Raw genomic sequence first — 26,469 nt, forward strand, 5'->3', positions numbered from 1 at the left:
TATTGTGTTTTCATGTGCTTGCTTACATAATGTTTTAATTACAAATTATGCAGATGTCTATCTAATACATGATTGGCCAATGCATCAGATAATGTGTTTAATTGTCTCGGAACATGTTGATATGTAATAAAATCAAAATTCCTTTCTAACAACCTTACACGTAAATACAACCTTAGTATATGATGGTTTCTGACGGAATATTGCCCGTTGAGCTGGTGGACAACAAGTTGAGAGTCCAGGTTTACTATCAATGCGCGAATACCGAAATTAATTGCTCTAGCAAGTAACTCGATTACAGCACAGTATTCGGCAACATTGTTAGTAGTATGGCCTAAGCACACACCCTGGCAATCTATTAGCTCGTTATGAGGATCGTAGATTACCCATGCCGTAGAAGACAAACTGCGGGTACTGCGGTAGGCACGATCAGCGAAACCAACATAAGGTGCATTCGGCATCTGCACAAGAAGCGAAAAACACAATAAGTGGCGGCTATGTCTCGAAAACCAACACACAACACACCAAAGTACATGTATGTACATAATAAAATGTACCAGCATCACGCATAGTACTTTTTCAAGTAAAGCCCATTTCGGGGCTTCCCAAGAGGGTTTCCTTCATAATCAATCAACTCGTAGGCCCCTTTCTGCAGGACTCTCTTGACAATATAAGGGCCTAGCCACATAGACTCGAGTTTTCCTGCGCCTAGCTTATCTTTCGCTTGATCATAGAGTAGGACCAAGTCTCCCTCAACGAAAGAACATGGACGGACGGTCTGATCGAAGTGAGTCTTGACTCGCTTCTTTTGTGTTTCGATGGCCAAAGAGGCCAGGCGACGAGTCTCATCTAACCGTTCTAGGTAAAGAAGGCGTTCTTCTAATGGGGTAGTGTTGGGAAGCAGTTCAATGGCTAATTTCAATGAAGGGATTTCACATTCAATTGGAAGGGTAGCCTCTAGTCCATAAACTAGTTGAAATGGAGTGAAACCAGTGGCATCCTTCACGGCGGTTCGGTAAGCCCATAAGGCAGGGAATAACATCAAATGCCAGTTAGATTTATGCACACCAACGATACGTTGAAGCATTGTAACCAAGATTTTATTGACAGCTTCAACTTGACCATTGGACTGAGGGTATTATGGAGTTGAACTATCATGTTGCAAGCCTAGCTGGGTTGTTAATTCCGACATCATATGATTACGGAAATGCTTTCCGTGATCAGTGACAATGGCTTGAGGGACGCCGAATCGCGAAATAACATGATTGAATAAAAATTGCGCCGCAGTGTGACCGTCTTCAGTTAATGTAGGCATCGCCTCGGCCCATTTAGTAAAGTAGTCGACGACAACGATGACAAACCCATGCCCCCCAGCTGAGCGAGGGTTACAGGTCATATAATCAATGCCCCATTTTGCAAAAGGGCCGACGGAAACCACAGGGTGCAACGGAGCAGAAGGCGCTCGCATTTTACGTTGGTATATCTGGCACTCATGACAAGACCGGACGGCAAGGATGCAATCCTTGAAAATAGAGGGCCAAAAATAGCCAGCACGAAGGATTTTTTGGGCTGTAGCATATCCGGACATATGTCCGCCACAAGCGCCAGAGTGGCAGTCATTTAGAACCCGTTCAACTTCCTCTAGAGTAAGACAACGGCGGAGAACGGAGTCTGCACCAAGACGATATAATGTATCTCCGATGATACGGTAGGGTTGAGATTGATGACGAATCCTCCGCCGAGCGTCTTTAGACAGACCTGGGCAGAAGGAGGACGTTTGCAGATATGTGATTATATCTCCGTACCATGGATCGAGGGTGCTAATGAGGAACAGGGTTTCATCTGGTATTTGGTCTTCTGAAGGCGAGGTTGAGGAAGACGATGGCAAAGAGCAAATTAACTCAGCGAACACAAGAGATTTCTTAGACTTGGCAGTGGTAAATTCCAAGTCAAACTCTTGGAGGATAACAATCCATTTTGAGTATTTTCCCCCCAGTAACTGGCGTGACAATATATACGTCATGGGGTTGCAGTCAGAAATGACAGTAGTAGTACGCAGAAGAATATAATGACGGAAACGTTGTACAGCACAAACTGCAGCTAGTGCCAACTTTTCGATATAAGCATATCGAGTTTCCGTATCTAAAAGGTTGCGGCTGAGATAGTAAATAACATTTTCAGTGTTATCATCATCAGTTTGGACAAGAGCCATGCCGATAGTGGTATCGGCGGCAGCTAGATACAAGGTGTAGTCGCGATAATAATCCGGAGGACGAAGCAATGGAGCAGAAACAAGTAAACTCTTGAGACGTTCAAAAGATTCCTGAGCTGTGGCATCCCAATGGAAAGGGATATCACACTTCAGTAATCGCGTAAAACCTTTAGCTACTTCGGCATAGTTGGGAACAAAACGGCATAAAAAATTGGCTTTCCCCCTTCAAACTTTGTAACTGATGCAAAGAATTTGGGGGAGGGAGATTGACGATAGCTTCGACTTTAAGGGGATCCAAACGGATGCCTTCTTTGGAAACGATAAAACCGAGAAGTCTACCAGATTCAACGCAGAAGACACATTTGTGGGGATTTAGCCAGATGCGGTAGTACCGACAGCGAAGAAAGATTTCGCGAAGGTGTTTAGGGTGGTCCTCACGTTTAGCTGAATGAGCAGGAAGATCATCCAGATAAGGTTGCACAATATGCCGAATGTCATGAAATGCATAAGACATTGCGCGCTGGAAGGTAGCACCGGCATTTTTAAGACCGAAAGCGAGCTTCTTATAGGCAAAAGTCCCCCATGGGCAAATAAAGGCTGTTTTGTGTTGATCAACAGGAGCAATATTGATCTGGTTATAACCGGAGAAACCGTCCATGAAAGAATACATTTCACTGCCGACACACTCGTCAATGATCTGATCAATGAATGGTGTGGGAAAATGATCTTTAGGACAGGCTTTGTTTATATCACGGTAATCAATACAAACCCGAATTGTACCTTGTTTTTTAGTTACAGGGACAATGTTAGAGACCCAATCTGTAAGAGGAATAGGGTAAATAAAACCGGCGTTAAGAAGCTTTTCTACTTCGGCCTTGATCACCGCAGCCTTCCTAGGATGTACAGGGCGTAGACGTTGACGAACAGGCTTAGCATCTGGGTACGTGATTATTTCATGCATCACTATGCTAGAATCAATGCCAGGCATTTCTTCATAGGACAATGCGAAAACATCACGAAATTCACGAAAGAGTTCGGAATAAAGTTGAATCTCCTCTGGAGTACAAGTGACTCCGATATGAAGATGCTCGACTATCCCGGGTTTAACAGAGATGTCGAGGGGTTGGGTTCGTGTAATGTTTGCCATATTTCCTTCAGAAAAAACCTGATCAATTTGAATAGGCGTTTGAAGGATTTGTGATGGTAGACAAGGAGCAAACCGTTCGAGGCATGTCAGGAAATGCTGCGAGGCAGGGAGAAATGAGGAACGATGGTGAGAACTATACCAGGGAGGTTCCTCTAGAGACATAGTCTCAATAATAGCTTCGTCGGAGAGGAATATTTCTCCTAGAGAATCCGAAGAAGCCTTATCTAGAAGTCCTAAGGATGGAGTAAGCGTAGAGGAGGGAGCCGAGGCAGCAATGATTTCAACATAATTAAACTCGGCGGGACTCAATGGCATCTGGTCACCCCAGGAATCTACTTGGTCTATAGGGGGTACGAGCCACGTATCAGAGCCAGTAGCGATCATATTGACAGAGGCGACATTTATAGGAGGGAGTGGAAAAACACCCATAAGATCAGGATCTTTGAAAAGTCCAGCTCTCAGAGTCTTAGGTAATTTGGAAGTATGGTCCACGAATAGGATGGTGCCTTCGGAAGAAGAAGCAAAAAAGGAGAGCTGGTCAACGGTAACGATCTTCCCTTTATGAGGAAAACGGATGATTCAGAAGAAAGATGAAGCAACAGCTTGCATTACGTATATCCAGCTACGTCCGAGAAGGAGGTTGTAGGTTAGAGTAGCATCAACGACTTCAACTTCCATCTCGACCGTCTTCCCTTCCAAAGAGATTGGTAAACATTGGAGTATACCGTAAGGACGGGACACTCTTCCATCAAAATCTTCCAAGGTGGTGGGAGATTGGCTCAACTTTGGAGATCCAATCGCTTTCCAACAGGAAACGGACATGATGCAAGTTGAGGCACCTTCATCAATAATTGTACGATGAATCGTCTTGGAATCAGTAATTACCTGTATGAGGAAGGCGATTTGGGGAGGTAGTCTTAGAGTGTGGCGTTCTAAGTCAAAGGTTATTAAATCCGAATCGGCCGGGTCTATGCCTCCAATGGCAGATAGCATGGACTTCCTCTGCGAAGGGCAACTTTGGAGAACCTCTAAAGCGGACGTAGCCGATGGAGTCTGTGCTAAGTCCTCAACGATGTTGTAGTGCTGTGCAGCACGAGCATTCGGATTATACGAGGATTTCCGGAGTACTCCTTTTGGAGGGGGTCGAACAGGCATTTCAGTGGTATGTCTCTCAATGTGGAGCGGACCTGAACTGAACGGGGGAGCACTTGGGGGAACCTCAGGCTCCTTCCCGGCAGATGACGAATAATCCTTCGTTCGAGTACTGATATTAATGGGTATTGTACCAGCCATAAACACTTGAGAACCAAAGGAAGAGGGAGGCTGAGTAGGGTCAGCCACCATTTGAGTTTTTTGAGTGTGTTGGGTGGGAAAGGGCTCCTTGAGCACCGCAGGAGTCCCAGAGGTGCCTTTTAATAAACGACTAACTTCGGACCGCCTCGGGCAATCCTTGGTAAAGTGATTTTCATCGCAAATAAGATAAGGATATTTGGGTTTGCGTTTAGCGCCATCCTCAGGTTGAGGTTTCGGGGTTTCCTGCTTAGGTTGCTCCGTCTTATTTTTCGCTTTCCCTCTTTTCTTCTCTCTCGAAGCCTTGCTTGCCGTATTAGATTGGACGACATTAACCTCAGAAGTAACATTCGAACCTAGCGATGCCTGGGAAGGTTGTCCATTCGAACCAGATGTTTTTTGCTTCGCAGGGTTCGTCGAACTTTTCTTTGAGGATGAATTAACCGAACCAATGATACCGTCAACAGTGGGTGTTGGCGGGGCTTTAGATGGTCCTTGTCTTGGGACATCAGGCAGATAATCATATAATGTACCTGACTGAGAATAAACCAAGTCAAGGTACTGAGCCCGAGCAATAGCTTACTCTTCGGTGACACACGCCCCCATGGCGATATCCCGAGCTATCAGGAGGCACGAATGAAGTCGTAAACCAATCGGTAAGAAGCTGGTCGGGAATCCAAAATTTGATCATACATCTACGTCGTCTCCATTCATGGATATGATCAGAGATATTCGTAGCCGTCGTTTGTCTTAAGGAAGTGAGGAGGTGAGTACCCATTTCGTATCGAACGGGTAACTGGAAGTGAGTGAGAAATGTCATAGCCAAGGAATTGAAATCTTGAAAAGACCCGCGATGAAGTTCGATATACCACTTAGTGGCAGAGCCAGTGAGAGTCCTTTGAAAAAGGCGAAGCCGAATCGAATCGTCAAGCCATGAATTAGATGAACACCACAAATGATAGGTCATAACATGGGCTTGCGGGTCTTCATTGGCTTTACCATCGAATTTTGGACAGTCACCAGGTATTTTAGTTGGAACTGGAGGCCAGTAAGGATTATGAAGAATAGGATCATTGGTTAATTTGGATACATCTGGTAATTCCAAAGTCGCTAAGAATGGTAATTGAGGATTGAAAGGCATCTGGGGTTGTTGGTAGGGTGGAGCACCAGGGTTCCACCCAGGTGGTGGTTGCCCCCATAGAGTTTGTCCGGAAGGATTTGGCCCCATAGTGGATTGGCCGTAGGGATTTGTATAGTGCCCCCCAGCATAAGGATTACCAAATGATGCTGCAGGTGTGTCGTATTGCTGTTGATAAGGTTGCGAGGGATTTGCTTGCGGTTGTTGGTAGTTCTGGTACGGGGCAAACGAAAATTTCCCTTGAGGTTGTTGGTAGCCATACAGTGGTGGGGCTCCGAATTGAGTTGAAGGACCAGGCTGGGTTGGATAAAAAGTTTGTGATTGAGACCCAGCCTGCATTTGAAGACCAGATGGGTATTGGGGTCCCATTTGGGGCCACGGACCGGATTGAGCAGCGCCAATAGACTGTCCTATAGGGTGGGCTATCTGGCCAGAAGGAAAACCTTGTTGATGGTGAGGTTGGCCAATCTGTCCAGAAGGTTGTACCTGCTGATACTGAGGTTGGCCTACCTGCTGGAACTGCTGTTGCGCAGTTGAAGGTTGTCCTAGCAGATTAGATGGTTGAGGAGACTGGGCAGTTGGTTGGCCTAACTGTGTTTGAGGCTGACCAATCTGCCCAGAGGGTTGTGAATACTGGACAGTAGGTTGACCGAGTGGTTGAGTACCTTGTCCAGACATTGGACTATACTGGACATTGGATTGGTTTGGGTTAATAGTTTGTTGACCACTTTGTCCAACGGGATAGCCTTGTTGGATACCAGGTTGGACTTGTTGAAAAGACGACTGACCTGAGCTACCAGAAAGTTGCGTATAAGAAGAGGAAAAAGGAGCAGCAGTAACGAAAGGGTTTCATAAACGGATTGCCCTAGTTGGTCTTGAGGGGGTTGTATTGGAGATTGCGCGGATAAAACTTGACCACCATGGAAAGAGGTGGAGGTCCAATCAATTGACAATGGGACCGATACCTCAACAATCGGTTGAGATGACAAATATGGATCATATGGCTCCTGCATTGGGACATTTGTCATGGGGTCAAAAACTCCAAACAAAGAGGCTGAGGGATGACTATAAATAGAAGTCAAGGGGGCTGCACATACCGTTGGAGCGGTTGTGACGGAGGTAACAGACAGACTGCGACTTGTTGGAGTAAAAGGCTTCGTAGTAAGAAAAGTGTGTGATGACCACATGGGACCTGTGAACGGAGTTCCAGAAGGCGTAGCATCTCTCAAAGCTTTATAACCCAGTGGTAAATTTGTAGTAGTAGGCGTACTACTAACATGTATAGGGTCCGTTGAGGTGGGAATGTCACCGCTCGTTGCAACGGACTCATCGGTCGTTGTAGGAGACAAATCATCCATGTCGGATGAAACTGGTGGGACTGACCCACGAGGAGAAGGATGGTCCCAAAAAGGGATACCGCCCTCAAAAGGTTCCCACGTAGGGTTCCAATGAAACTGGTAAGTCTCGTCACCCGGGGCACGAGAACTAAGTGGTTGTATACTTAGAACCATAGGAAGACTTACCACCGGTGTTTCAGTAAAAGACGAAACTGGTAATTCTGCCAGGATGAAACTTGAAAAGTTTATCGAGATAACTCCTACTTCAGACTGACACAAACGAAAGCTAATTGGGTAGATGTTATCGTGGCCAATAAATTTTAAGACACTGAACTTAACCTTTTCATTTTTTAAGAGTCGAGAAAAGGGTAAAAGATGACTCTAGTCTCCTTCGAATATTTAATGAGCACGAAGTGACAAGACGCTCACAGTCACCTTTTCATTTAGGGAGTCCGAAAAGGATCAAAAGTGACTGCTCTGGAATTCTAGGTAGAGGGTGTGCCAAACTTTTCGCAAAACCACAGAATACTTTTTAGGGTACGGGTGGTCGATCTTCGTGAATGTTGTGTTCACTGCATTGCGAATCGTAGGGTGGCTGACACGACTTCCTATGGATAAAGGCTTTATTCCTATAGGGGTCTCCCAATATATACTCGACAGTACGTGGGAGCACAGTCCGTATTGGCACCTATCGTTTCACCGTGGAGGAATCACCCAACCACTCGATGATAAACTACCAGGTTTAACGACGCCGGAACACGTCTCTAACCTAGACCTCTAGAGTGTTTGTGTTATGTTCCAATGCGTTGTTATGTTCATTGAGTTCATTTTAAAGTTTATCTTTGATTATGTTTCAGTTTTTTGGTCCTACCGTATGTGATATCTCAAAAACTTCTTACATGCAAACTATATGCCAAAATTAAATCATTTGATTCAATGAATTCTATCTACAGGAGGGTTGAGATCTTTTTCACAAACGAAATGATCACTTCAACAAAGATCCTAATGCAGCTAATAACAAGAAACGAAATTTTGTCTTTTTCTTTTTAATAGCAACAAATAACAATAAATGCTAACTACTATGATGCAAGAGTTTTTTTTTTCTCTCCTTTAAGATGGCATGATGCATGTAAACAAATTCTAAGAGATATGCACAATCCAAGTTCATTCAATGAAATAGAACCAATCCTAGAACACAAAATGAACCATGCAAGCAAGGAAAAACACAAAGACTAGTGAAATCCAAAGAAGCTAGAAGTGAAGTATTCAGAGTATAGAAGATCAAGCTTTAACAAATCACTGAATAAGTGCAGAACACAATCAACAAGCTGACTGGATAATCAAGAGACCGAAACTTCCCACAGAAGGCTAGACATGCAAAGTCACTGGAAATAAGCAAACAGCTGAGGGATACAGGCTAAGACTAGTCAAGCAGAGCTTCAACACAGTTCCAGCGGCTGAAAGAGATATATAAAGATACTGAATGAGCTTTCCACCCACACACAGGCAAAATTTGCAGAGCTGGCGCGGCTGTCAGCCTGCAACTTGCGCTACCACAGGATTGGCGTGAGATGCTCTTGAGCAACGTGCGCCAACTGGCGCGACTGTCAGAGAAATAACCGCGCTAATTAAGCTTGCCAACTAGAAAAATGAATGATACGACCTCAGGTCGGGTTGACAGTGCTCAGATGGGTCAAACAGTAAAGAATCAACTCAAAACTGACTCAGGAAGCTCATGCACTCAAGCAAGTAGAAGAAAATTAACATGCAAGACAGAAATCAAAGAGTTACTCCCCAGCGGAGTCGCCAATTTGTTGGTAAGGTAAATCCCCTCTGCGAACAGAGGCGATCCCACTAGCCTATCACAGAACTAGCCACAAACAAACCACGCTGCTACGCAAGTTCCTAGTTATGCATCAAAGGTGAATCAAGAAGACTAACCTGGAGTCCAACGCTATGATTGAAGCAGAGTTGATATCCTCGCTCCCTTGCTCCAACAGATCATAAACGAACACCTGCACATGAAAGGAAGAGACAGATACCAACATAGAAACTACCAAGGCACAACTATATTTCAGTCAGAAAGGAAATAAATCAACATATCACCATGACAGATAATGAGATTGGAACTATAATAGCAGTCGCTCATCAATTAATAAACAGGAAAAGTTACAACCATTGTTCTGACGTCGACCCTTCTCCTGGCTGGGCGAATAACTATATGTGTCTTGACATGCATCTCCTCTCCGGTAGCATAACCTCTCTAGCACTCACTAGCATCCCTCCAAGAACTCAACATCTAACACTCCATGACCAATAATCATCACTACTATAACTCAATCACCAAATCACTAGCATAACATTAACACCAACACTCTAGCTTGTCCAATGCATAATGACAAGCTTATATAGATGGAGAAGGGAGGAGGATGCAATGAACCTGGACACCTTTCGCGGATTAGCAAAAGCCATAAAGATGGATAAAGCTCGACAAAAGACTGATTTTTTATCCTCAGAAAAGCTCCATGTAATGAAGGAAACAACAGTCGGACGTGCATTAAGGCAAAAAGCACGACTAAATTTGGTTGGCGCGAATGTTGCTCTAAGACAGAGCGCCAATGGTCGCGCCCCCTTTTGAGGATCTCCATCATTGGCGCGGGTAAGATATTGTGGACTTGTGCCAATGGAAAAAGAGCACTTTTTAGGGATGATCTGCAGAAGGTGTCTTCAGGGAACATGGAGTACATACTCAGGGGAACATAATGCAAGTGTTTTTAGACTTTGTTACTTCTTATAACTCCTGGGATGGGTCCTCCAAGGTACGACAAGAGGAGTAACAGGGATGGTGACAAATTACTGTGTAACAGGTAGAGTCCATATTTTCCCTTGATACTTTATGTCTATTTATCCTGGCAAGGGCTGTGAGAAAGTTCAAGTAAATGCAGAGTCTCGTATAGGGCATATTATTCCCCCACTCGGTGATCTTTGATAGTTATACAAATTTTCATATCATGTTTCCAATTCCCTCCAAACTTTTTGGAATCCAAAAATCCATTGGGAGATAATAGAGTCACACCCAAACTGGTGCTGCCAATAACTCTTCCTTATCTAAGTTAAAGAATTATTCCCAATGGTGCATGGACAATCTTGCATTATTAAATAAATATGGGCCATCTTCAAAACCCCTATTCTTATCCTCCAGATTACAGAAAATCATAGTGAAAATATGTTTCAGTCCTAACTTTAAATCTACTTCTTCTTTATCCTTCCCTTTCTGTTGAATCCACCACTCTAACTCTCTTTCTATCGGCCACCCACCAATGATCTTGAAAATTAAAGAATGGTATTTCATTCCTCTATGATGGCCTTCCAAGATATTCGGTGGAGTTACAAATCTTGGATTTTGAGCTACCCTTGGTAAACATTGTCGTCTCAAGCTAGCTTGCCATTGTTCCCCCAAAATAGGAAGCTCATCTCATATTCCACCGCTCTTTGGTTTCACCATACTATTAGGTCCTCTCTTTGAATATCATGTTAGAACATTCCTCAAGGAGGAGTGCCTAACACCCCCTCCCCCCCAACCATGTCACTCATCTTGGACACTTAGAATCCTATAGAGATATATTGTGCTTGGGTTTGTGTCCAATTGGGATGTTTTTTATGGCTAGTGGGGAGATGCACGATTCCACTTGGGATTGCATCATAAATAAGGGATTTGAAGGGTCATCTCTTTATTTTCTATGTAATATGTCTCATGAGATGATGGACCATCTACTTATTTATTATCCATTTGCAAAGGATGTATGTTCTATTCCTTCTTTCATTTTTGGAACTGATACTAGGAAAAGAGAGAACTCAGTGGAATTGATTTCTCAGTGGATTTTTTCAATGTTTAAGAACCCCATAGTCAACACGGCTTGGATCCTGGTGAAACGATTTATTCTCTAGAATTTGTGCAAAGAAAGAAATGCAAGGATTTTTAGAGACAAGAGGTTAAGGGTAATCATGGTTAAAGACGTGATTCTACAAAATATCAAAGAAACAATTCATGTTGTCTCATGGTCCATAGATGACTGGAAGGATGATAGTATAGAGGCAAAGATTCTAAATAAATTAAATCTAAATTAGCAGATAATCTCTTCTAAGGAAGAAATGGTCACAAATATCTCATCTGATATTTATCTCTCTCCTCATGCTAGAGGATTTATCAAACTGAATTTTGATGGGGCATTGAAGGATAACCATTGGCACAAAAAGTTTCAGAGGAGTTTTGATATTGTAACTCACCAACCTTGCGATTTTTTGCATAGAGTTGTGGGTTAACTAGTAACAATATGGTAAATTTTTTTGGCTTTGGTAAGATTATTTAAATAGTTATTCATGAGAGGCTCGATTTGTTGCATATTGATGGAGATTCGTAGGTTGCAATTTACTGTGTACTAAAACTCTTTAATGGGAAACCTCATAGGAAACATTTGAAGAGTTGGAGATTGGAAGGAGTCGTTGAGAGTATAAGCATCCTGATTTATCAATTGGAATATGTAATTTCCGAGCACTTAGGTGGGAGGTGAACTTAGAGGAGTCATATAGATTGTGGCACCATCTTAGCTTGTGAGTTTAGCACTCCTTGGTCTTCCAAAGTCCTGGCACAACTATCATGATTCAGTTAATAGAAGAGGAAAGATCCCAAATTGGGAGATACTTTTCTCTGACTTGATGTAGAAGAAGATTAGAAGAAACTATAGAGATGTAGTCACATCCAGAACTAATGAGGAATAGAAAATTTCTTTAATAGAAAAAGAAAATAAAGCCAAAGGCAAGAAGGCCAAAATGAAGCCATAATCCAGCCAAAAACATGGCAATAAGGCCGAAGGAAAGGAAAAATATAGCCAAAACCATGGCAAGAAGAATGACATCAATAAAATTAATTTTTTACACTATAATGAGTATGGAAACTATGCAAACAATTATAAACAAAAGAAATCCAGTAAGAATACTAGAATAGGAGTAAGAGGAGATGCTATCGCGCCACAATTTGAGTTGGATTTCACCCTCATTTCTTGCATAGAAAGTACTCTATGAGGCAGTGTATGGTACATAGACCTTTGTGCTTCATTTCATATGACAGAAAATAAGGAGTTCTTCAGCATCTTAGAGGAAAAGGACCTATAATTACAAAAAAATCTTGGAAATGATGGAAACTATAGTAGCAGAGGTATTGGCACTGTCACATTTAAGATGGAGTCAGGATCTAATGTTCACCTAAATAATGTAATGTATGTTCCTGTTCTAAAGAAAAATCTAGTTTCTATAGCTGTACTTGAAGACAAAGGATATCATGTGGTGTTCAGTAGAGGGAAGGATTATCTGAAGCATGTTTCTACTAGACAATAAAAAACAATTTAGTATTCAATTTAAAAATATCTACAAGCTAGAGGTGGATGCATGCACTACATTGAGTAGAAAGGCATAACATGTTCAATGTCGATATGCTGGAAAGCTTTGACATAGGTGCATGGGACACCTACACATTGGCTCTTTGAAAATAATGTAACAAATCACCACTATACTTCCAAAATTCACCCTTGATCAACATGATGTTTGCAAGGGATGCACTCTTGGAAAAATGTTAAATCATAATTCCAGGTTCGAGATAGTAGAGTTGGAGCCATATTGGAGAGAGTTCACTTAGATGTGTGTGGACCATTTTCCACAGTCTCAATTGTAATGCATGGGTATTATGTGATCTTCATGAATTATTTTTGCCACAAATTTTGGATTTATTTCATGAAGAAGAAAGATGAAGTTTATTCAAAGTTTGTTGAATTTAAAGCCTTAGTTGAAAATGAGACTGGAAAGAAAATTAAATCCATGAGAAGTGGAGGAGAGTATGTGTCTAATTCCATCAAATAATTATGTGCCAAGGACGGTATTAGAAGGGAGTTGATTTCACTTCCAACCCATAACAAAATGTAGTTGCAGAGAGGAAAAATAGAAGTATTGTAGGAGTTGCTAGAGAAATTGTACATGACCAGGGATTGTCACTATACTTATGGGTAGAAGCTTGCAATATAATTGTTTACTTGTAGAAAAAGATCCCTCACAACATTATTGGAATGATTACACTTGAAGAGGCTTTCACTGGGAGGAAGCTAGATGTCTCCTACTTTCGCATTTTTGGATCCATGGTCTATTGTCATGTCTCCAAAAATATCAGGAAAAAGTTGGAGCCCACTATAGAGTGTGGGATCTTTATAGGCTATTCCCAGACACCTCATATTACTAGGTATACATGCCCTCACTCAAGATGATTATTATGAGGAGGGATGTGAGATTTTATGAGGAGAAATCCATGAGGAGTTCTTTAGAGCGAGATCTGAGCATACCACTAGAGGAGGATCTTCTAGCTCTAAAGGATGAACCTTAGTCATATCAACAAAATTAGATCTTGCTCAAAGGAAAGAGGACATTCTAGTAGGATGATGTGGAGTAGCCACATGTGGAGGAGGAGAGAGAAGACCGAGTGGAGACATTTGCACACAAAGCCTTCTAGAGAAGGGAGGAAGAGGGATAGGATTGTTGAGTGGTTGGTACAAGGACTTAGGAAAAGGTTGGAGCTTCTTGTGCAATTAGAGGAGATGACTAGAAAAATATATAGGATATATGGCAATTATGACAGACTTGAATGATTCTGAGCCACCTTCTTTTGAAGAGGTTGTTTCCCAGAAGGTGTGGGTAGATGACATAGTGAAGGAGTATAAATCCATCATGAAGAAAAATGTTTAGGAAGTGGTGCCCAGACATAAGAAAAAGTCAGTTGTTGGTTCTAGGTGGTTGTATAAGGTGAAACATGCAGTTGATGGCCGTGTTGAGAACTATAAGGCTAGATTTGTTGCTAAATGATTCTAACAGGTGGAGGGGATTGATTATGAGGGGAAATTTTACCTTTTGGCAAGATACTCATCTATCAGTACCATACTTACATTAGAAACATAGTTTGAGTGGAGGATCCACTAAATGGATGTTAAAACTTCCTTCCTCAATGGAGTGGTTAAGGAAGAGATCTACATTGAGCAACTTGAGGTGTTCAATACCTTCAGTAGGGAGACATAGGTGTGTAGGCTCAAGAGATCCCTCTATGGTCTCAAGGAGACACCTTGTGCTTGTTAAAATCACATAGATTCTTATCTCACTATATTGGGATTCACTAAGAGTGAAGCAAATGCCAATCTGTACTACATTATGGTAGATGAAAGTCAACTCATCTTAGTTCTCTATGTGGATGATTTTTTACTGACAATAGATGACAGGTTGATCAAGTCTTGCAAGGAAGACCTTGTAAAAGAGTTTGAGATGAAGGATATGGGGTTGATGCACTACTTGGAGTGGAGGCATGGCAGGGAGATGGAGAGATATTTGTTAGATAGGGGATGTAAATCTCTAAAATCCTTCATAGATTCCATATGCATGATTGCAAACCCATGGATACTTCTCTAGATACTAACTAGAGGAAAGAGGATACCTCTATAGGAGAGGAAGTATATGGCACTATCTATAGGAAGTTGGTGGGTTCCTTGATGTACTTGGTGAACACAAAGCCTGATATTTGTTTTGCAATGAACCAACATAGTCAGTTCATGGTGGACCCTTCCAAGCTTTAATAGAAAGTAGCAAAACATGTTCTAAGATATCTTAGAGGCATAATAGACTTTGGTTTATGGTATAGGTAGACTGATCTAGTGAAGCTCGAAGGATTCACAGATGAAAATTGGGCAGGAAGTCCCTTAGAAAGGAAGAGCACATTAGTAGAAGTCTTCAGTGTTGGGTCAGCAAAAATTTCTTGGTACAACTAGAAACATATTTTTGTAGCACTCAACTTAGCAAAGGTCGAGTATATGGATATTAGTCAAGAAACATGCAAGGATTTTGGGGGGAAGAAGATCCTGGTTGATCTCTTCAGTTAGGGGATGGAGCCTACATTGAGCCACTATGAAAATCATAGTTGTATAAAACTATCTGAAAATCAAGTGTTTCATTAAAGGTCCAAGAATATAAACATCAAGGACCACCACATGAGATATTACGTACAAAGGAGGATTGTGATGTTACAGTACATTCCTATAGAGGAACAAGGTGTCGACATCTTAACAAAGGATTCGTCAAGAGGCAAATTTGAGTTCCATAAGAGTAGGATTGGTGCTATTCATAACCATTTTCTTGCAAAGAGGGGGTGTTAAATTGTAGCAAGAAAAGGCTTCATTTGACTTATGCTTAGTCAAATGAAGAAATTCAAATTTTCAGTTCAACGGGATGAGTTGTTGGGCACTTAGCAGGACTGACATGGAAACATCACACAGTTAAATCAATCAATTTGAGTTTATTGGATAGAAGTATAGTTGTGTGCAAGCTAATGGCTAAGATCTAGATATCTAGAGGTGTTATCTTTAGTGAAAGTCAGTTATCTGAGCTCTAGTTTAGAGTAGAGTTAGTATGAGTTCATTTGAGTAGTTGTAACTATTGTAAACTCAACTAACTCTCAGTTAAATAATCAATTTACTAAAAATAGCCCTATTCATGGATACAATTGAAATTTCCTAGTGAATTTGGAGAGAAAATACATAATTGAATAATTATTGTATACTAGTGAGTGGGCAGAGTTTGTGGCATGTAGGTGAGCTAATTATCATGGATTTGCACAATGAAATAGGAGCTTCCCTATTTTTTAGGAGTGTGAATTATGCAAGGAAATAGGAGGAATAAGGAGGGCTCTTTTGGCTAAGTAATTGTCAGAGGAGAGTCAGGAAGAGATCAATATTGTAGTGTAGATTGAGCTTCAAGCATTGAAGCAATCATTGTAATAGATCATTATTCTCAACTGATATAATACAAAAAAGGAGGGTTTTTTTCCTAGTTGTGTTCCCCAGTAAAAATTGTGTTCATAGTGATTGAATGATTGCATGTGTTTCTAGTGTAAATTTTCCTTCCGCAACATTTAGTAGAAAAAATTTGTGTCTATTGTTTTAAGTTTAATTTTCATTAGCAACTACAAATTTTAAGTTATTTCTATAAGTCAGTTGGGGAGGATCTGAAATGGGTTCCTGACATTGCAAGATTTGGGAAAAGAAGGATTCATTTTATGAATTTGTTGGCCTTACACCAAAAAATGGCTATCTTGCTATGCCTGATTTTTAAGGATAAACAAGTGGAAAAATATAATATATTCTCCTCATTGGAGGATATCAAATATATGCTTTGCAATCAAAAGTTATGTTTGGATAATGTTGACTCATGCTTGGATTGTGTTGAAGGTTTGTTGGTGAGTGATTCTGCCTCTCGTGACCTCAAAAATCTTCCAGTGGATAGTGGGAAGGCTCCTAGTAATTTCTTCTCATCAATATTAGTGACGGTGCATTTCATGAAGTTTTTCTATAAATTTTTGGCGTGCATCCTTTAGTCCCTTGCTACCCTTCTTATGGATATTTCAGTGTTGACATTGGTATTTGGTTGTTTCTTTGGACTTTGGGGGAATTTTGTTGCAGGCACTCTATTTCTGGTTTGAAGTTGGATTGTTATGGTTCTTATTGTGTTGTTGGTGATATTGTTTCAGTGCTTTTCTATGGAGTTTTATGTCTTCTCTTGTTTTTGTAGACAAATCTTTCTTTTGATGCATATGGTTATTTTTTGGGTTGTTATTGTCTCACATGCACTTTACAAAATTGTTCATCTTGGCTCTCTTGTGCTATGAATTACGAACAAGTTTTCCTCCAGGTGGTGAGGGGTGTATTAGTCCCAAGGAATGTTGTTGGTCTTTGCATAGTGCTTCAATGTTAGAAAATTTTGCTAATTTTTGCCTCTTCTTTTTGTCCCAACTCTAGTCCTTTATGGATTTGGGTGTCTTATGTATACATTTTGGTGGTCATATGGAGTGAAGGCTTAACTGAGTTTCATCTGAAGAGGCTTTTGTGAAAGATTCAAGAGAGGCCTAGACTGAGCATTATATCATACACTAGATGGTTCTCCAATTCTATATTTTTTGTTTCTGATTAAAACAAAGTTAATAAATTCAAGTTAAAGTACGTTCCAAGGGTTAGTAAATTATAACATAAAATGGCTTCAGAACGATGGGATGTGAAACCTAATTCGATTGTGTTAAACTTTATTGATTCCAAAATACCGTCCTATTTCTCCAAGTGTTTTTATTCTAACTCGCCTCATGTTTTCATCCTTTTCTCATGAAAATGTGGTTGGAAGATCGATAACATTCCAAGGAATAACAGGGCATTTTTATCTGGGTGGAATGCTGGTATTAAAATTCAAGTTATTAATTTAATTTGGAAATAATTTCAGGAAAAAATTGCATTGATAGATTTAAACCAACACCTTTCAAACCAATCAATTTAATTCATCGTCATTTATTAATATTTATGAAACTATAATTTAAATAATATATATTACTCGAATATATTAATAAAACTATATCTCCACAAATATTTTAAAACAACTGTGAGCTCATCTATCTCTACACAATCCATTCTCCATCGATAACAATCCGAAGTTCACGGCCCAAAGTTCCTTCATTAAAAAACAAGGTACCAAAGTCACTTCATTAAAAATCAACGTAAGAAGGAAATCCAAGCCATTCGAAAATTGAAAGCGAAAAAAGTGACCTTTTGATGTACAATGCGCTGTTGTGTCACACACGACGACCGACTCTTCCAGCCCGCGAAAGGTAAAACAGGGAAACGTCCCACCCGGCTTGTATTAGTGATCCCTACGTTAAACCTATCAAAAAACAGGATTCACATTGGTTGGATGGAAACTGCACAGCAAGCCATCCATGGTGCAAGTCACGTTTTGATAGTTTTAAGGTCGGATTTGGATGCTTCACCTATTTTTTCCATTGGCTTATGGGAATTGCAAAGACATAGTTCATTGTAATTAAAATAATATTAATAATTACTTCTATCTCATTTCCTTCGTCACAAAATATTATCAATATATACTTTATCTAAAACAAATTGGTTAATATATTTTTTTTTCCGAAGAAAAAGCGAACTTTTTATTAAGAGAATAAAAAGTTACATTGCATATGCTGAGCATTTCCGTAAGAACTGCTTGCTGGACCAAGCAAACAAGCACAAAAAAGTCTCCTTTCTGTTTTTATGAGCACAGAAATCAGAGCAGATTTGCAGTATAAAACAGCTGTGGCAATACAGCTGTGACCCAGAGAAGGCCTCGTCTCTAAGAGACAGATCAAAAAGTAGTAATACAAACATTACATTTCAGCCTTTGGGCCTCCTCAAGAGAGAGGAAAACAGCCCACAAAAAATATATATGGAACTGAGTTTTTGTATAAAAGAGGTCTGTGTGAAATAGTCTATGCATATATAAAAAGATAATAAACAAAAACCAAAAGCATCAGCTGAAGAGTTAAGTATAAGGCGGCACATCTGATGAAACTATCTGTCCTTGACAATCTTCCACTATTTTCCACCCTCCCAAAGCTTGCTGCAAACCTTCCTTAGAAAGCTTGTCCGCGTCATCATTGCTGTCCCTATAGATATGGCATATGGAGAAAGAGTTAAAAGATGACTTTAATACCTGTATTTCTTGAAGCATGGGTTTCAGTAATAGGTTTTTGCAAGAATTTTTTCAATTAACCCAGTTTATAACATTGAGGGAGTCTCCAAAGATGAATAGTGAAGGTGTTTCTTTGAATAAGCCAACATAGGAGCAGTCTTAAGGCTGACAATTCGGCAAAGTTGTTTGATCCAGACCCCAAACCAACAGAGGCTTTGAGGGAGTGGTGAGCATTAATGGGAATGACGATTCCTGCACCTGCTGAGTTGTTTTGGGAAGCTCCATCAAAAAATGCCCAAGGAAGACCATCTTTGATTTGGACTGATTTGTTATGATTTTGAGGTCTTTTTTCTTCAGGTTCTGGGATGGAAGCGTAAATGGATACCACTTGAATGGCTGTGATGGAGGGCTGAGTACCCTTGTCTTGAAAAATTGATCTGTTTCTAGCAAGCCAGACTCCCCAACAAATGATGGGTGGGAGATTTCTCAGGTTCCCGTCCGGATAATGCTGCCACCAATTTGACCAGGCCTCGTCCAGATTCCCATTTCCCCACTGAAATTTTTTATTCATCAGCTTTTCAACCTCCCTCCAGATTTTTGCAGTTTCTGGGCATTGAAGGAACAAATGGTTTATTGTTTCCTCTGCTTCTTTACAGAGGGAGCACCTCCCCGGGCCATACATGAATCTAGCCTGGAGGATGTCCCAGGTAGGAACTTTTCTTCTAAGGAGACACCAGAGAAAAAGTCTGGCCTTAGCTGGGCATTTGAGCTTCCAAATATGTTTTGACCACCACTCTGGATTCGCCCACCCTTTCCTGGATTGGATGAACTTGTATCCTTCTTTTGGGGAGTAATCGCCTGTTTCTCCGTGGGCCCAGATCAGGCTGTCTGGAGAGTCTGATATTCTAACATTAGAACGAACAAGTTCTTGAGTGAAGGAAGACCATTCATTCCACCACCTCTGATCGAGCTGCAGGTCCTCACCATCTTTCCATGCCTGGCACCAAATGCTCGAATGACCCACCTTTTCCACCTGGTCTAGAGTAAGAATGTTTTTATCTTCTAAGTGCCTAATTAGATCAGGTGAAAGGGCATAATTTTCATTGCAGCCGATCCACGGATCTTTCCCAATCTTCAGATTTCTGCCATTCCCAATCTTCCATGCCAAACCTTGTTCAATTACCTTGAACGAATTCACTGTAGCCTTCCATATCACAGATGCATTCTGCAAGTTCTTGACCGGGTTCCTTATCCAGTCCTCCAAAGGCACCGGGTCTATATATTTTCTTCTTATCACTCTGGTCCATAAATTTTCCATCTTTATCAGCCTCCAGCCCGACTTTGCTGCCAAAGAAAGACTGAAATCTGGAAGATTTTTAATCCCCCAACCGCCCCATTCTTTGGACCTTGCCACTTTGTCCCAGCCCACCCATGGGAGCACTTGGTTTTCCTTGGAACCATCCCATAGAAATCTACTGCAAAGTCTTCTGATCTTTTCCATAATACCTTTGGGGACCCACGTTAGAGCAGCCCAATATACTGGAATGGCCAAAAGAACGGACTTAATAAGAGTCAAACGGCCCGCTCTCGAGAGCCATTTGAAACTCCAATGTGAGATTCTGGATTCTATTTTTGCAATCAGCCAGTTCCAATCCTCCTTCTTATAAGCATTTGGCTTTAGCCAGAAACCCAAGTATTTGAAAGGGAGATCCAGAGAACTTGGCTGGAAAGGTAAAACCGATTGAAGCCTTCCCCTCTCCTGAACTGCCAGACCTGTCATTATCAACTGTGATTTCCTGTGATTTATCTGCATGCCTGTTGCTTTCAGAAACAGATCTAAAATAGATTTTAGTTCCTTTATTTCAGAGAGCTCAGTATTTGTGAAGATCAATATATCATCAACAAAAAGGAGATGAGAGATAAATAAATTTGTGGCTACCTCAATACCTTTTACCTTCCCCTCTCTTCTGGCCTTGTGGATCAACTGGCTGAGACCTTCCGCAACTAGTAGAAAGAGCAGGGGGGACAGAGGGCACCCCTGCCTCAGACCCCTTTGCCCTTTGAAGAAAGGGGTGGCTGCTCCATTGATGAGAATTGCATAGCTTACATTTGAAATACAGCCCATTATCCAACTGATAAAAGCAGGTTTGAAGCCAAGGTGAGTTAGAAGCAGCCTGAGATATAACCAATTTATCCTGTCATATGCTTTTGATAAATCGATTTTAATAACAGCACCCTTCTTATTCTTCTGCTTCACACTGTGCATGACCTCCTGAGCTACTCCGATGGCTTCATGTATTTGTCTTCCCGATAAGAACCCAAACTGTTCCATTGATATATGTCTTGACAAAATTGGTTTGATTCTGTTTGCTATCACTTTTGCTATGATTTTGTAGATACTATTACATAGCGAAATTGGCCTGAAGTCTTCAAAACTTTCCGGGACTTCCTTCTTTGGGATAAGGGCTATAAACGTGGCGTTAAAGGGACTATAGATTTCACCTTTTTTCCTGGCCTCCTCCACCACTTCTGTAATTTCTGATCCTATAGTTTCAAAAAAGTGGAGGAACAGCTCTATGGACCAACCATCTGGTCCAGGGCTTTTCTCTTTTGCCATGGACTTAATTGTAGCTTCCACTTCCTCCTTGGTAACCTTGCAATTAAGGTCCTCCGCTTCATCCTCCTCCAAGAATCTTGGGAAGCATTGAGCTGTCCTTACTACCTCCGCAATTGTAGTTGCTCCTGGATCTGCAAAGAGGTTTTGGAAATGTCTCTGGCCTAAATCTGACAAAGCTTGAAAAGTCTGTTAATTATAAAGTTTTTTAAACTTTATAAAAGTATACTTAAATAAAAAAAATTTAAATATAAAATATATTATTAAATAAGATTAAATATTCCTCCATAATAGTTAAAATGTGGATTTCAAAATATATTAAAATTATTTTTTTTAATAAAATAATGTGGATTTCAAAATATATTAAAATTATTTTTTTTAATAAAATATATTTATTTATATTAGAGGAATATATTTTGTTAAGAAAAAGGACTTTGATTTTGATGTTTTTAATTTTTTATAAGAAAATTATTGATGAATATTTTTCTCATAAAATATATTTATTAATGTTTAATAATTTTGAAGATAATATTTAATTAGTATTAAAATATATATGATTAAATAATATAGAAAACAATACTCAATAGGATTGACCACCCTTTCTTAATAACTAGATTAAAAATAAAAATAAAAAGTCATTTCTAAATTAAAAATTTTGAAATTTGTGTAAATTTTTAATTTTTTTATTATATACTAAAAAGAGTTCTATTATATTTTCCTTCGTATACTTTTTTATTTTTTAATTCAATTATTAGTTAAATTTAGTTGATTTCAAACTACTTTCAGCTAAAAAAATATTGTATCAAAAAAATTTATTATATAATTTTATATGATAAATCTAAATTAAAAAAAAAAAAATCAATTATATATTTATTATTACATATTATTTTAAAATAATGGAAACCATTTATTCATATTTTATTGTTAATGTATTATTCTTTAAAAATATAATAAGTATAATATATACCAAAAAAATAATACAACTTATTTAATATAATTTTATTTTTATATTTAAAAGTCTCATTAATTATTATTTAAATAAATAACTTATATACAGTTCAATTCACATAAACTGTATTTAAATATCTTTCAATTTTTAAAATTTTAATTTTATTTCAAATATGTAAAAATATTATTTATAAATTTTAAAATAAAAATAATTAAAAAATATAAAAATTATATATCATTAAATATATATTTACTGATTAATTAAAAAGTTTAGACACCACTACTTAACATAGAAAAGTTACTTCAGACCGGAATTTAATTGGAATTTCATATATCTTTAATAAAGGTTAATAAGCATGGAGGGGAGAGTTGCTATAATTCTTTTATATTTTTATATTTTTTCTTAATTAATATAATTATTTGAAATTGTTATATTAACTTAATTATTTATAAGAAGAATTTCGGCGTAAATCACATATAGAAAGATTTTGTCGACGCCTTTCGAACCAACTACTCTGGTTCATCCTCAGGATAAGTGGAAGAAACAGATCCAGTCTAGCATGTTAAATAGCCTAAGCAGAGACTCAGATCCAGTCTAGCATGTTAAATAGTCTAAGTGGAGACTCGAAACAGATCCAGTCTAGCATGTTAAATAGTCTAAGCAGAGACTCCAATGGCTACAAAAGATTAACGACTAATTTTTGACTCTAGGACCCAGGTCAAATTTTCATTTATTAATTTAATATTATTATTATTATTTATTATTTTATTTATGGAACCAAGTTAAATTAGGTAAAAATAAATAAAATAAATTAATGGTTAGTTTTTTTGAAAAATTCATTTTTTCCTATAAACTATTACTTTATATATATATATATATATATATATATATATATATATATATATATATATATATTAATTAAAATAATAATATTCGGTTGATAAGAAAATGTTAGGATTAATAAAATTATATAAATAAATACCAAGTTAGTATAAAAAGTTAATTTATCTATTTATTAAATTATTCATTAATTATTATTTATTATTTATTATTATTATTATTATTATTATTATTTTATTTATGGAACTAAGTTAAATTAGGTACAAATAAATAAAACAAATTAATGGTTAGTTTTTTTTTATAAATAATTCATTTATGTTTTTAAATTATTAATTATATATATATATATATATATATATATATATATATATATAAATATATATAGATAAATTTTAATTAAAATAATAATATTAAGTTGTTAAGAGAAAATTAGGATTAATAAAAATAAATACCATACTTATGATGGTTAGTTTAAAAAGTTAATTTATTTGTTTATTATATTATATATATGTTCATAAAAATATATAAATAAATAACATAATTTTAATGGTTGGTATAAAAAGGTAATTTGCTTGTAAATTATTTATTAATTAAAAAAAAATTAACATACATATATATAAATATAAAAAAAGAAAAGAAGAAAGAGGAATAATAATACTAATAATAATAGTAATAATAAAACATCATTAAATAAATAACTGCTAATAATATATATATATATATATATATATATATATATATATATATATATACCTATATATATTAGTTAAGATTATATTTACTAATATCAATTAGGAAAAAAAATCAAACGGGAAGAGCGACAAAGAAACAAAGAAGCTGAAGGACTAGAAAAAATCCAATAGAAAACCAAAGATCAAGGAGGAAAAGGAAGAAAGGAAGGCACCAGGGGGAACGACAAAGGCGCAAAAGATAAAAAGGGGGGGGAGGGGAAGAAACACTAAGACAAAAGGGCAGGGATCCAACATCTACTGATCTTCCAGCCGTCATCTCTATTGAGATTGTTAGGCCTTCTTTCAATTTCAATAGCTTCCCTGAATTTTCGATGATGGAACTGAGCAACTTTGGCAACAACCTTGGCCTCCTCTATACATACTTGATGCTTGGTCTTATCCACATGCTTTGCTAATGCTGAAGACTTGGTTCTCCCATGTCTTAGGTCAGCTGCATGTTCGCAAATTCTCTGATGGATGGAGTGCCCTGTTTCCCCGATATAGGGTGTCCCACAAGAAAAAGGGATCAAATACATACCCTTCATGTCTTTAGGGTCAACAGGATCTTTCACCGATCGGAGGGAATTACAAATGGTGCTGAGGGGCCTGAAGGTTGAGGGAATATCAAACCTCCTAAGGATCCGAGCAATCTTGTCCATGGTTCCCTGAACATAGGGAAGATGGACACCTAGTCGGCGCTCCTTTGGTTCTTTCTTAATTAATGCATTTCTAGAGGATTTAAGGAAAGCCTTCCGACCAAGGCGCCTACTATATCCATTCTCCACAAAGACATCCAGGAGATGGGATCTCTTCTTATCCAAGCTCTCATTATTCGAAATCCTAAGGGCACGAGTAGCGAGGGTGTTAAGAACACCCATCTTCTGAGCCGGGAAATGACGGGAATCGGCATGAAGATACTGCTCAGTATGCGTTTTCTTTCGAAACATAGAGTGGGAGAGAGAGTCGTCCTTATTCTTAGAAATAAGAATATCCAAGAAAGGGAGGCAACCATTGACCTCTTTTTCCATGGTGAACTTAATAGCAGAGGACTGACCATTGAGGTGATTGAAGAAGTGATCCAGCTCCTCTAGGTCATGGGACCAGACGTCATTAGTGTCATCTACATACCTTTTCCAAAGCTTGGGAAGGAGACAAGCAGAGGCTAGAGCTTTGGCTTCGAAATCTTCCATGAAAAGATTCGCAACAATCGGCGAGAGGGGGGAACCCATGGCAACACCACAGGTCTATTCAAAGAACTCACCCTCAAAACAAAAGAAAGTGGAAGTGAGACATATCTCAACTAGATGAGCAGTATCGGGATCTGTTAGGTGATAGATCACTTCCAAGGCCTCCTTTATAGGGATGCAAGTGTACAGGGATACCACATCAAAGATGACAAGAATGTCCTATGGGTTAAGCCTAATATCCTTGAGCTCCATGATGAAGGATGCAGAGTCCTTCACGAAGGGCTCAGTGCAGCCAGCCAGGGGTTTAAGTTTAAGGGCAAGAAACTTGGCTAGAAGGTAGGTCGGACCACCAATGGTGTTGACGATAGGCCTCAGAGGGGCCCCTTCCTTGTGAATATTAGGCACCCCATAGATCCTAGGAGCGATGGGACTGCTCTCAATGAGTTCGAGGCACAGGGAATCCACCGAGCTACTAGACTTGATGGCGAGAGCCACTGTCCTAGAGATCTTCTTCAAATGGTTCTTGGGCAGTTTTTTATAACTGCCACTATTGTGAAGATGATCTAACATCTTCTTACGGTAATCATCTTTGTTAAGGATGACCGTCGCCCCTCCTTTGTCAGCTTTTAGAACGACAATATTTTCATTCTGATTTAAGGACTTTAGGGCATAGAATTCCTCCTTGCTGAGGTTCCTCCGCGAGGGCTTAGCCTTCCTAAGGACAACAACACAATCCTGCCTAATAGTGTCCTTGATATTATCCAGAAGATCTCTAATCCCGTATTCCATGTCACGAATAATGTCATCCACCGAAATTTTCCTCGGGGCAAGGGAAAAGTTTAAACCCTTGCTTAAAAGACTAAAAATGGACAGGGAGAAAGAAAAGCTCGAAAGGTTAACAACATTATTATTTCAAAAAGAAGAGGGAAGAAAAACCTCCTTGCTGAGGTTCTCAGTGCCACACAAGTTATTATCATTATTAAAACAATTATTCTCCTCCATATTATTATATAAATAACTATTACTAATACTATTGTTATTCTTACTATTGTATAGATTATTATTGATATTAATGTCCTTCTTGTTAATATTATTAATAATAATACTCTCATTATTATTATTATTATTATTAATACTCTCATTGTTATTATTATGTAAATTTTTATTATTACTAATGTCCTTATTACACTCATCATTATTATATAAATTATATAGACTATTATTAATATTCATATCCTTATCATTATTATTGTTAATAATATTAATATTCATAGTCTCATTATTATTACTATATAAATTATTATTATTATTAATGTCCCTATTCTTATTATTGTTAAAGTTGTTAATATTATTACCCACATTATTATTATATAAATTATTATTAATGTTCTTACTATTATTGTTATAAAAACTAGTATTAACAAAATTATTATTATTCTTGCCCCTA

At 38.6% G+C, this 26,469-nt stretch overlaps 1 protein-coding gene across 1 annotated transcript; it reads right to left on the minus strand.

Annotated features, from left to right (window-relative positions):
* Window positions 1–18,551: 18,551 nt before the first annotated feature.
* LOC149252488 (uncharacterized) lies at window positions 18,552–25,811 on the minus strand. The gene is made up of 4 exons (XM_089454165.1): window positions 25,601–25,811; window positions 20,649–21,485; window positions 18,872–20,537; window positions 18,552–18,675 (listed from the first exon to the last, which is right to left on the minus strand). The coding sequence occupies exons 1-4, from the start codon at window positions 25,809–25,811 to the stop codon at window positions 18,552–18,554; spliced, it is 2,838 nt and encodes a 945-aa protein (XP_089310291.1).
* Window positions 25,812–26,469: the final 658 nt, after the last annotated feature.

The sequence above is a fragment of the Pinus tabuliformis genome, chromosome 7 (genome assembly GCF_031772625.1).
Source record: "Pinus tabuliformis cultivar Carrire ecotype Pingquan chromosome 7, CPIR1, whole genome shotgun sequence".
In the NCBI taxonomy this organism is placed as follows: domain Eukaryota; kingdom Viridiplantae; phylum Streptophyta; class Pinopsida; order Pinales; family Pinaceae; genus Pinus; species Pinus tabuliformis.